The 12,912-nt window shown below is 26.3% G+C and overlaps 1 protein-coding gene across 1 annotated transcript; it reads left to right on the forward strand.

Moving 5' to 3' along the window:
• Positions 1–588: 588 nt before the first annotated feature.
• Positions 589–1,068, forward strand: LOC111408442 (aquaporin PIP1-3-like; the record flags this gene model as incomplete). Its single annotated transcript, XM_023038202.1, has 2 exons — positions 589–738; positions 827–1,068. Coding segments are annotated over 2 exons (246 nt in total), but the record flags the coding sequence as incomplete, so codon positions are not given.
• Between the last annotated feature and the right edge of the window lie 11,844 nt (positions 1,069–12,912).

The raw sequence follows: 12,912 nt of genomic DNA on the forward strand, positions 1-12,912 counted from the left end.
TTATTATTATTATTATTATTATTATTATTGTTTTAATTTTATTTTTTTTAATTATTATTTTTTTTTTTTTATGAAATTGCTGCAAAAGCTTAAGTTGAGAGGGCATATTGACTGATTTAAATTTAGAAGGCTGGTATATGCATGATTTTAGCGAAGGCTTGGCGATGAGACTTGAACTTATACCCCTGCAATTTAACATTGAGTGTTTTGACAAATTTCATTATTTAGTGCGTTGTGGATGCTAGGGGATCTATTATTGGTATGATGAATGTGCCAAAAACTTTTCGAAAATATAAGATAATACCGAAGCTGATCCTGTGAAATTTCTTGATTTTAAAACTTGGGATTTCATTATAAAATGTCAATCTTGTTAAGAAGAATAGTCAAGCCCTTAACGTGCTCATTTTTGGAGTCTTAATTGGATCAAATGTCTCGTTGGAGCTTAATAGGTTTATACCATATTAAAACTTGGGATTTCATTTTAAAAGGTTTATCTTGTTAAGAGATGCAGTTCTAACCATTATGACGTCCATGTTTTATGTGGAATTTTATCCCTTGACATACTGGTTCTTAAATATGTCTTCGTGATTGTTGCAGCTTTTGGCTCCACTCCCCATTGGATTTGCAGTATTTTTGGTTCATTTGGCCACCATCCCCATTACTGGAACAGGTATCAACCCTGCTAGGAGTCTCGGAGCTGCCATAATTTACAATAGAGACCACGCATGGGACGACCAGGTAAGATTCTTGCTATACATTACATATAACTCCTGTATCTATTCCAATGTTTTTTCTTGACTAAATTACGCGATTTCTTTATTTACAGTGGATCTTCTGGGTTGGTCCCTTCATTGGAGCTGCTCTTGCTGCAATTTACCACCAGATTGTCATCAGAGCCATTCCTTTCAAGAGCAGGGCTTAAGTTTTCATGCACTTTCGAGTGTAATAATAATGTTTCATGGCAGTGTAGTGTTTTTTTCCTTTCTTTTTGTGTGTAACTTATGGGGCTCTGTGTATTTAAAGCTTGTTGCATGTCCTATGTATGAAGAATTCTTTATTTCTTTTTCATGGTTTTGCATTGTGGTTTATGTATTATGAATCAAAATCTTGGATGTGCAATTTTATAAATAGGTGGCGGCAAAACTTGAATATAAGACATTATGTAAAAGTTTAAGTTGGAGAGAACATTCGACGGGAAAGAAATATATGAAACATTAATATTTAGGTGCGAAAGAGCGAAAATCATAGTTTCAAAAATTTAAGTAAGGGAAAACGCATTTCATACGAAATTAGTTTCAACTCATATCTATGCTTCATTACATAAGCTCATGTAAATTATATGTACATGTAGTACAAACGTTAGAAGATTGTTGTTTCTGCATATGAAATCAATGGTTCGAAGATTAGTATGTCCTTCTACTCCCCTTCACGGCCAACACTCCCAACCGAAAAAAAGAAAAGAAAAGAAAAGACCGAATCTCTTTGATTCTCTAAATCTAAGAAGATTCATTCTAATTTTAGCAAAAATTTAATAGTTTTTACCTTAGTTTGATTTAAATCTTTATTCTTAAAATCGAGTGACCTTTAAACTCTGAATCTGTAAACTACTTCATTCAACGGAGTCTTCAGTTTCTTGCTCTCATCGTATCGATTCTAAAGAATAAAATTCTAGACTTCTGTTAATGAAAAACTCTCCTTTTGCTTTATAAGAAGGAAACTTTCTATTAGATCTGTCAAGAATCTATGGGAATAAAGATTTAGAAACTCATACTGATATCAAAATATTGGAATTTTATTTTTATCAGAATTTATACAAGATTTCTATTTGGTACAAAGGGATTTCCAGAAAAGTTTGTTTTTTCAAACTGAAGATGGTTTAAGGGTAGCTATTGATTACTATTCGAGATTTCAAGATAATTTCTCTCTATTACAATGCCTCTATTTATACAAATATATGATGCTCTATTATTGATCTATTATATCATTCAGTACATCAGCAAAAACACACTTGCCTTTCTATTATTGTTCTCCTTGGACCTACATCTTCACATGCAGCATCTGATTAAATGAGCTCCCATTATTGTCTTCCTTTTTCTTTATCTCCACATGTTTTTTTCAACTTTTTTATCAAAAGAGCATATTTCTCTATTATTGTCATTTATCTTTTATGTCTTCACATGCAGTTGGAGCACTCTCTTAGTTGATTTATTTTATAGTGGTAGGACATCTTGAAAATTGATGTATTTCGAATCTTGTAATGTAATCTTTCAAAATTTCTGATTTTTCATGTTCTCTATTTGATACCAGCATCCAGTTTTCATATTGGCACAAACATGAAAATTTTTTATCAAACAAATTTTTAGCAATATTGTATATAGCTTTAATTCCAAGTGTTCTTCTATGTCTGATCCATGATCTTGTCACTGTTGAAATTTTTCTATCATTCTCCACCACATCTATTTGGAAGTTTGCTGCAACATATTCAATTGAAATTATGTGTTCAACTGGATAATAAACAACTCTATCGTATTTAGGACTTATTGAATAAAATTTCAAATATATTTTTCATCCCTGGACAAATCTTGATACTTGTTTTATGAATATGTAATCAAATTTCGAAATTTCAATCAAATCTTTTCCTGATATATCAAATCCATAAATCCATAGTCTGCCATAATCTTTATAAACAAAGGGTCTCCTCCTTCCATGATTGTTATTTTGGGATAAATATGATTTTTCGGAGAGATGAAATATGAATCACTTATTTTTTATTTCATAAGCAATTCTGACTATTTGAGCATACTCTTCTTCTTTTGGATATAAAGAGATTGTATCATCTCGGTCTATGATGTTGATTGTTTTGGAATCTTTTTTATCTCCATGTATCACCACTTTTTTAGTTGGTGTTACTGAAATGGAATCTGTTTTTTTTATCAGTTGGTATATTGTCACGTCTGGGTCCACTACTCCTTCTAGATGTCCCTGTTTGGTATTGATTTGAAAAACTCATTTATGAACTCTTTAGTAAATTTGTCTTGGATAATATATCTTTTAGTTGTGTTGCAATAGTATCAACTTGATTTTTGAGTTCTATGACTTCTTTATGATGCTCGGTAATGATATTCAACAATATTTTTATATTTGAGTTGAACATCTCTGAGATTTGTATTGCTCCAGTATTTATATTTTCATATTCTTCTTTAAGAAAATCTATCATTTTTTGTATATGTAGGATATATTAGTATAACTCCATGATCTTAGCTTTATCCATCAGCAAATTATATGTTTATGCTGAGAAAATTTATAAGAAAATTATTAACTTCTTTAATATGAATTATAGAGCTTTCTGTATTGAGATTCTGATGGTAGTTTATTCATGACTAATCCTACAACTTAAGAAATATCAGTATCAACAGTAAATTTCTTGGATAGTAAGAATAATGAAAACTTTTTTATCCCTATAATAATTGCTAGTAATTCTTTCTCATAAGTGGTATAATTTATTTCTGCTTGATTAAAAGTTTCACTTGAATATCTACAAATCTCATTTAAATTTGTTTTTAATATTGCTGTCCAATATTTATTTGAGGCATCAGTATTAACAATTAAATTATCTTTTTCACTTGATAATCTTAATTTTGGTAAATTTTTACATTATTCTTTTAATGATTTAACTATTTCTGCATGTTCTTCATTCTATCTTTTAGTGTTTATTTTTTTAAGTAAAATTTGTATTTTGTGCATTTTTTTAGAAAGATTTTCAATAAATCTTTCTGTATAATTTAAACATCCTAAAGAATTTTGTATTTATTTTTTTAGGTTCTAATTTATTTGAAAAACTTTCTATCTTTTTATATATATAAGTTTGCAATTTTATCTATTGATAATCCAAGAAAATCTAGCTCTTATTTTTCTATAATAGATTTCTTTTTAGAAAGTACAATTCATTCTTTTTTACATTCGTTTATGAATTGGATTAAATGATTCATATGTTTTTCTTTACTGTTAGAACATATCAATATATCATCTATATAAACAATTAGAAATTCATTGAACTTTTTAAATATTTTATCCATTTTTCTTTGATATATTTGTGGTGCATTTTTTAATTCAAATGACATTACTATCCATTCATATTTTCCTTGAGGTGTACTAAATGCAGTATATTGTATATTATCTTCTTTCATTTTTATTTGCCAAAATCCTGATTTACAGTAAAATTTAGAATAATATTGTTTTTCTTTTGCAAGGTTTATTAAAACTTATTTATTTGGTAAAAAATATCCATCAAATTTATTATATTTATTTAATTCTTTATAATTTATAACCATTCTAGCTTTTCCTGTAGCATGTTCAGAATGTTTCATAATCATAAAAGCTGGACTACTATAAGGTCCATTACTTGGTCTAATAAGTTTCTGTTCTAATAATTCTTTTATCAGATTTTTGAATTCTTGTGTATCTTCTATAGTATACATCATTGGTCTGACTCTTATTATAACATTTTCTGTCAATTCTTAGCTTTAGGGTGATGTGGTTTCCAAAATAATAATGAATTTTCTCCATAAACTTTTTCTAATTGTTCAATAATTTTTTCTATACTTATTTATATTCATGTTTTTAAAACTTTTTTTTATACAATATTCTTTTATTTTTTATTTCATTAAATATGATTGATTTTTTTCTCTCATTTATCACCACGTTGGGCTGGCTGAACTTTATAAGATTTAAATTCTTTTGAAATTTTTAATAAGTGTCCACAAGAAATTTGTAACATTATCATATAATTATTTTGTTTATAATATTGAAATTATTGTATAAAGTCCTTTCCTAATAATATATCACACTTTAATTTATTATATTTATAAATTTTATTTATTGTAACTTGTTTACTTCAAAGAATTATACTAACTTTATCAGCACTATTTATTATCTGGGTACTTTTTCCTGTGACTCTAGTTATTTTTATATTATTATTATCATTCCATGATTTTATCAGAAAACTTTTAAATATTGTTATATCACTTCATGTATCTATTAAAGTACAAGTTGTTATATTTGTTTCTACAATAATAACTTGTAAATATACAGTTAATGAAAAACGTATCTGATTATTCATTTGGTTCTTTTTACATAATATAGTTTGTCCATTATGAGTAATATTTATTCCTTCTCTTTTTATACTATAATCTTCTAATCCATTTAGAAAGCTCATTCCTAAAAGTATACGAGAGTTTATATCCATACTTTTATCTATATAACATGGTACTAAAATATCTATTCCTCCTATTTTTATTGGTACCTCAACTTCCAAATCTGTAATATGTACTTGTCCATCAAAATTTACATATCTATATAGATCAGTTTTATGAGTTATTAATCATTTATTTCTGATTGAAGTTATATGACATTCACTAACTCCTGTATCTATTAATATATTTGGTCCATTTATATTTTCTCTTCCATTATAATATTCTTTTTCTATTTTCATATTTTCAACATTCCTATATAATTTTACTTCTTTTATATTATCAAATTCTTCTAACTGATTTTTATTAAGTATTTTAAGACTTTTTGATCTTTTAATTAATTTTTCATCCTTAAATGTTATATTATTATAACATTCTCTTTCATTTAATTCTGTTATTTCAAGTTTATTTTTTGTTATGCTAAATTCATATTTTTCTGGAGCTAAACTTATTTATTTATTTTGGTTATATTATTTTTGCTAATATCCTTACATTCTTTATATACTTCACTATAAGGTTTATTGGAATAAATGTTTCCATAATTAGAATTGGTAAATGTATATAAGCTTTACACTTTATAGTCATAATTTGATCACCTGATTGCATGATATCATCTCTATGCAGCTTAAAATGTAGTCCTAATACTTAATTAAAATTTCAATCTTTTAATGAAACACAATATTTTGGGTAACATGTAAACTTTATTTTTTGATATGTCAAATTTCCTTATATTATTCCTAAATGACCATATTTTAAATTTATTATTCTTCCATCATATAAGGTTATATAGTTAAGGGTGAATCTATTCCTTATCTAAATAATGATTTAAACATTATTTGTATTCGTGCTAAATAAACATATTGAATATTTTCACTTTGTTTTTCACTAATATTTGTTAATAGTTCTTCAACTGTATTTTTTGTTAAAAGATTTAATTTATGTTATCCATATGTTGTTCTTACATCTATGATTCTTTCTATTTTGTGATATTATTTATTGCAATCATTTTTCTTTTCCAAATTCTATACAAGACTTCCCGTTTCCTTATTTTTAAATCTAAAGATAAATTTTGTAATTTTCTAAATTTATTGTTATCAAAGGTAACTTTTAATCCATATCATTCATTTATATTCTTGTATATTTATATTATTACTTTCTATTTTCTCTATTTCTTAATTCAGATTCTGATTCATCATCATTTGTTTCACTTATATAAATTTTTTGATTATAATATTCTTCAATATCTGATATTTTACTTAATTCATCTTTTATTTTCAAATATTCTTTTTGTAATATTTTAACTTTCTTTTTATCACAATTAAGACTTATATGACATTTTTTCACAATTCTAACATTTATATTTATAGTGACTTTTATTTTTCTGTTGACCATATGAGATATTTTTTCTTTTATAATATCTTCTTTTAGGTTTTATATATTTTTTATTAAAATTTCTAAATTTTTTATTTTTAAATTTTCTTTTATTAACCCTTCTTTCAGGATTACATTCCCACTGTATAGGATTTTTCATATCTTCACAACATATTCTAGTTAGTTTTCCTAATTTTGTCATTAATTATCCTTGTTGTATGTAAGTCTTTAAAATAAACATTTTATTGTTGAACCTAAAGTTCTAGGTATTCCAACATTATTTCTAACATATTTTTCAAACTCTATTTTAAAATATAATCCCTACGAGCCTGGTAATTTATTATAGTACATATCTTGATATATTTCCTGGTTTTCATTACTGTAAAATTGAACATAATAATAGTTTCTAAATTCACAAGTATATTATTTAATTTTACACATATCATATATTGTTAGATTTATTAGCTTAATTCTAGTATTGTCTTTTTCTCTTATTTCTTCTGTTTCAGCATTTTTTATCCATTTTCTCCTAAAAAATCATCTGAAATATATTTTACTAACTTTTCTATACTTTGTCTAACTGATTTTATTATCTCTGTTTGTATATTTCTTTTTATTAATGTTTTGTATCATTACTTATTCTTTTCCACCAATTTCTAACATCTCCTTCAAATGATGCTATTAAGAAATCGATTATTCTTTCAATACGTTTCCATGTGTCATCTTTATCATATAAAAGAATAATATCATTGAATCTACCCGAGTTAATAAGGTTTTTTTTCGTATCTATTTTGCAATTTAAATCAATTTTGTTCCTCCATAGTTAATAGGTTCATCATTTAATTCAAATCCGTCCCTATATTTATGTCTTTTATGTGGTTGTCTATTTCTTACTTTATTTTAAAATTTTCTATATGGTTTTTTATACATAGGTGCATAACTTCATCTAAATCTTGTAATTCTTGTTTAGAGGTTCGTATTGGATTATGTCCTCCTCTAGTATTCATTAAAATTTGGTATTCACTTATATAATTTAAACTTTTTTTGATCAAAATTTTCTATTAGTAAATCTAATTTATCATTCATCTTTATTTTCTACTTTTAATTTTCCTAATATTTTTTCTCTAGATTCTTCTTCTCTTATAATGTTTTTTCTAAATTCATAATCCATACTTCCTATTTCTATTACTACACTCTCTTTCTCAATATATTTCTTTTCTATTCGAGTCATTTCTTTTTCTATTAATTTTTTATCTATTTTCTTTCTTTATTTTTATTATTTTCTTTTATTTCTCTAATTTCAATTTTTAATATATTTATCTCATTTATTGTTTCTCTTACTTCATTTCTTTAATCTTGTATATCATTTATTAACATTTTTATTAATGACTTTAATTCTTCTATATATTCACTTATTGACATATTAAAATCATCTTTCTAGCATATAAGTTATTTTTCATCCTTTTTCATCTATTATTATTCAAAATCTTCTATTCGTATAGCTATTTGTATTTACTAATTCTTCTTTTATTATATTAAAATATTTACTCTCAAATCTTAATCTTTCATATTTTAATTTTGTTAACTGTCTTTTATTTGATTCTCTTATTCCTTCTAGTATTAACATTATATATCATATTTCTTCTTGTATTTTTTTCCCATTTTTATAAGTAATCTATTTAATTTCAAATCTGTATTATTACTTGCACTCATACTTCTCTTTATTATATAAATTGATTTCTTCATCTTCATATGCACTAACAATTTTTTTCATATATATATCATTTATTGTTTCTATTATTAACTTTGCTAATATTTGTTATTTTATTTCTTTGGGTAGTTCTTTAATTATTGTTAATGTTATTATTTTTAATTTATTATGAATAGGTTTTAAAAATATATAACTTCCTCTTTCTTCTTCTAAATGCCAATAATTCTTTATTTTTCTTAATCGATTTTTCATGATCTTTATGGCTCTGATACCAATTAGGGGTGCTACTTTGAGCTAACAAAAATCAAAAAAATCAAAAAAATCTATAAACAAAGAAAAATCTATCAAAATTTAAGTAATAATTAATTTTACGGATTAAAATGGAAGATTTCTATATTATAGTAACTTGTTATGCAATATTCAAAAGGAGAGGTATTTTAGGTAGATAAATTAATCAAAGGTCATTTTGAAAAAATGACCTCTTTGTATAGGTCATTTCCTTGTATTTCCCCATAAAAGGCCTATATATAGTCCAAAGGATACTTTCACTTATTATTTAATTATTAACTAACTTTAATTAGAATAATTTTTAAATCTCAAAACATGAGTAAAAAACGTTTTCAATTGGAGAAGTCCAAAGTCAAGTAACAAAGCATGGAAGAAAAACTAGTTTCGTAAATGAATCAATATTTTGAATTACGTTCTATTCTTGAAGAGGTAATGATATTGAAATCTTGTTGTAATTGTACTTAAAGTTCTCAATCTTTCTCATATTATGTCCTTGACAATGCATTCTTATGTCAACATTTCATTAATAAACATATCACGTATTTAATACCGAATTTCGTCAAAAAGTCCATTAAAATGGTGTAAAAAGACCTATTTTCCATCGTATATTGAAAAATTAAATGCAAAAGCTTGACAAAGTATTTTTTCCCTTATTCAAAGTAATCGAAAAGAAAATTATGACATAAATCATGTTCAAGGATTAGATGTATTAATTAATTAAATGTTGAAAATAAGAATTTAATGAAAAATTAAGTTAGAGATATAAATGTTATAATAAGTAAAAGTTGAGGCCCTTAATGAAATTAAAATAAAGTGTAAAACAGTCTTAAGTATAATTAGCCCCTGTTTGAGCTCTATTATAATTAGTTTTTGGAAAAAATTGCATTTTGTAATAGTGATTTTTTGAAAAATATGTGAATAAAAAGAAGGAAAAATTTTGAATTACGTATAATATTATTTTATTGGAGAATATATAATTAAAAAAAAAGAGAAAAACACTTTTTGAAATTAGGAAAATGCTATTTGTATATTGAGATTAACACTCCAATATACACTCCCCTCACATGAGAGAATGAGTCCCACAACAATAAAAAATAATCGTGAAATCTCTCATGTGATAAGAGTGTACACCGGAAACGTATAACAAAACTCTTCAAATTAATGGAGCCAAAAGAGGGGTTGGATATGCTTTATTCTTACTTATCCCTTCTTAGGTGACAAACTAATCAAAATGGGCCATTGTTGGCTGTGATGGAATTTACGCTAATTTTAGCCGTTGGCCTAGTCTACATTTGGTCCAATACATCGCTGTCAACTTCACCCAACACAAAAATGACACTTCACCTAATCTTGAGTAAAACTAAGGGGAAAATATCAAGAAATCATTACATAGAAGTGATTAATGTGCTATAAATTAGAAAACTTTTCTTTTGATTATACTAAGTTGCTTATTATTTCATTATAAGGGAATAAACAAAGCAAGCAAATTTTTGAATATTAAATCTTCTCTCAATAAATTGAACACGACTGTCATAGAGAAGTTAATATAATAATAAAAATTGTGAGCTATCTTGGCCCTAGGCACGAGTATTATTATTTTTATTTTTTATTTTTTTTGGGAATGTGAAACAATGGTATTGTAGTTTTTTGTAGGACCCCTGTGCACACGATCCTGTGCAAATAGCACAGCCCTTTTTTGTAATGCAGCTCAAGATGTAGGTTAGTACAATTGAGCAGTACCATCTAGCTATGGAGTGAGCCGACTACAAGTCAATTCTTTCAAGGTTGCTCTCAATTCAGAACGATTTAATACATTTTGACATATCTAACCTTTGTCATAGTGTTCCAGTAGAGTTTTGTATTTCTTATTTAGCCTCTATTCGGCGTGGTTTAAAAATTTGATAAAAATTTAAGTTAAAATCAATAATTAATTTTAATCACATATTTCATGGGATCCGCAATTTTTATCAACTCTTTAACGATACATCTTATCAATTTCTATCAAAATGACTAATTTTTAGCTTCTAACTCTTTCTTTGTTTGGCTCATTCTTGATAAATCAATTTTCCTACCTGCCCGCATTCTTATTTGATGATTAGGTAAATCAAGCGGCCCCAAAATAGCTAATCAAGTCAATTGCACGAATTGTTTAGCACGTAACCCTATTTGGTGGGATTAAAATTAGATTTTGATAGAAATTGATGAAACGTGTAATTGAAGAGTTGTGAAACCCATAAAATATTTAGTTAAAATAAATTGTTGATTTCGACTTAAATTAAAATATAAATTTTAATTGTACCCAACATGAATACTCAATTTGTCAATCTTTCTCTGTTCTTTTCAAAGCAAGTCACAAGAAAAGAGCCATTTCATTTCATTTCTTTGGATCTCAAAATAATTTGTCGATATTTCTGATAAAATCTTCTTGTTCCTAGATTTTTATGGGAATAAATTGTTATTCCCTTCCTCTACAGAGACATTTTTTCCAAGTCACAAGATAAGAGCCATTTCCATTATCTTTCTTTGATTACAGATCAAGATGAATTTATATCTATATAAGTATATTTAGATAGATATTTGTCAGATCGTAGCTTCATGTACCAAACATTTCTATATCGCTGCATTCAATAGTTTTGTTCTGACGGTGTGATGGAGAATGGATGAGAGCAAGAGACTTTGATTTTTTTTTTTGAAGGAAAAAAATAGGAAATTCTCTCTTTCTAAGATATTAAATGCAATAGAAAAATATTCGAAGTGTTTTCTTTTGTTTTGCTTTCACCTGTAGAAAGATATACCATGGAGTTTTTGATTTATCTAAAAGAAAAAGAGATAGAACAAAGAAGACATGCAAAGAAAATGAAAAAAATGGAATAAAATAATGTAATTGGAATAGTTTAGTATACATGGAAATTAGAATAATCTATAAATATCTTTATTTTCTCAATCTCGTGAACAAAATCTAAGAATAACATTAGCTAATCGAACAAGAGGGGGTAGATCAGAGAATCAGTTAGTAGTAAGAAAGGGGATTGCTTGTTCCTTGAAAAGTTCTTTCAAAGGATTCATCTATGTGATTGTTGAATCATAAGAAGACAATTCATGATTTATATTCTTAGTAAGAAAGAATAATCAAGTTATTTTGAGGAAGGAGGACTAATTTTCTCAAAACATATTGTTCACAGAATAATCCAAGATCCTTTTGACTTTCAAATCTTTCTGATTTCAATTTGGCTTTAAATTTGAGATCATTACACAATGCTAATCTTTCCTTATTGACGAAATTAATGATTTCACCATAAGTTAAAATAGTGTATGGAACAGTATCATTATATTGAAGTTTAATTGAATTTCTAACTCTTTCCGCCAGAAATAAATCTTTCTTTACAAAAAGTTTGATTACAATATACACGCATTGAAACTCTGGTCGTAAAATATCTTTATACCAGCGAAAATCATGAAGTTTTGGACAGGTAAGATTCATAAGAACCTTAGAAGATCTCTCATGAAGTATATTGGGAGTTCCAATAAAATGTTTGAGAACTGAATAAATAAGAGTATTGAACATATTAGTATCTCCTTGAGCATTTATAGCATTTTCTATATTTGCCCTATCTTCATCATTCAAAATAATTATTCGACCAGTTTTTTAATTGTCTAGTAAAACTTTGTATTAAATTTGACATGGAATCAAGAGCAAAATATCCTCTTCCAATATAGGCAGCATAACATACTCCCATATTTTCGAGAAAATTGATTATTTGATATTTTTTCATACCGTCAAGATTCCATTCAATTAATTCATCGCTAGTACTCAATTTATTAATAGAAAATTTTTCATGTTCAAAATTTTCAGTAAATTGATTTTCAAGATTTTCAAAATCATCATCGTATTAATATTTTTTGAATATCCTAGTTTTGAATTTTGTTTTGCAAGTTATTTTAAAATACTAGATTCACTAGATGAATTATCTTTACCCAGTTTTGGAACAAACTTCGACTCTATGGGTTTGAAAATAAGAGGTTGCTTCTCATTCTCTTAAAAGAAGCAGTCTCGAAATTAGAATCAGCTTCAATTCTGGATAATCGAGAACGCATAGATTGAAGAACACTATTAGTGTAATTGTTCTAAGATTGAATATTTTTTATATCTTTTGCTGTAGTCTCATATTCCTTTGATCTATCAGTTGGAAGTTGTTTGATAGGAGATGCAATTATTGCAGTGTTTCCATGAGAAACAACAATCTCTTGCATCGGAGGATGTTGAGATTGAAAACTTTGACTAGAAGGAGTTTT

Source organism: Olea europaea, chromosome 13 (assembly GCF_002742605.1).
Source record: "Olea europaea var. sylvestris chromosome 13, O_europaea_v1, whole genome shotgun sequence".
In the NCBI taxonomy this organism is placed as follows: domain Eukaryota; kingdom Viridiplantae; phylum Streptophyta; class Magnoliopsida; order Lamiales; family Oleaceae; genus Olea; species Olea europaea.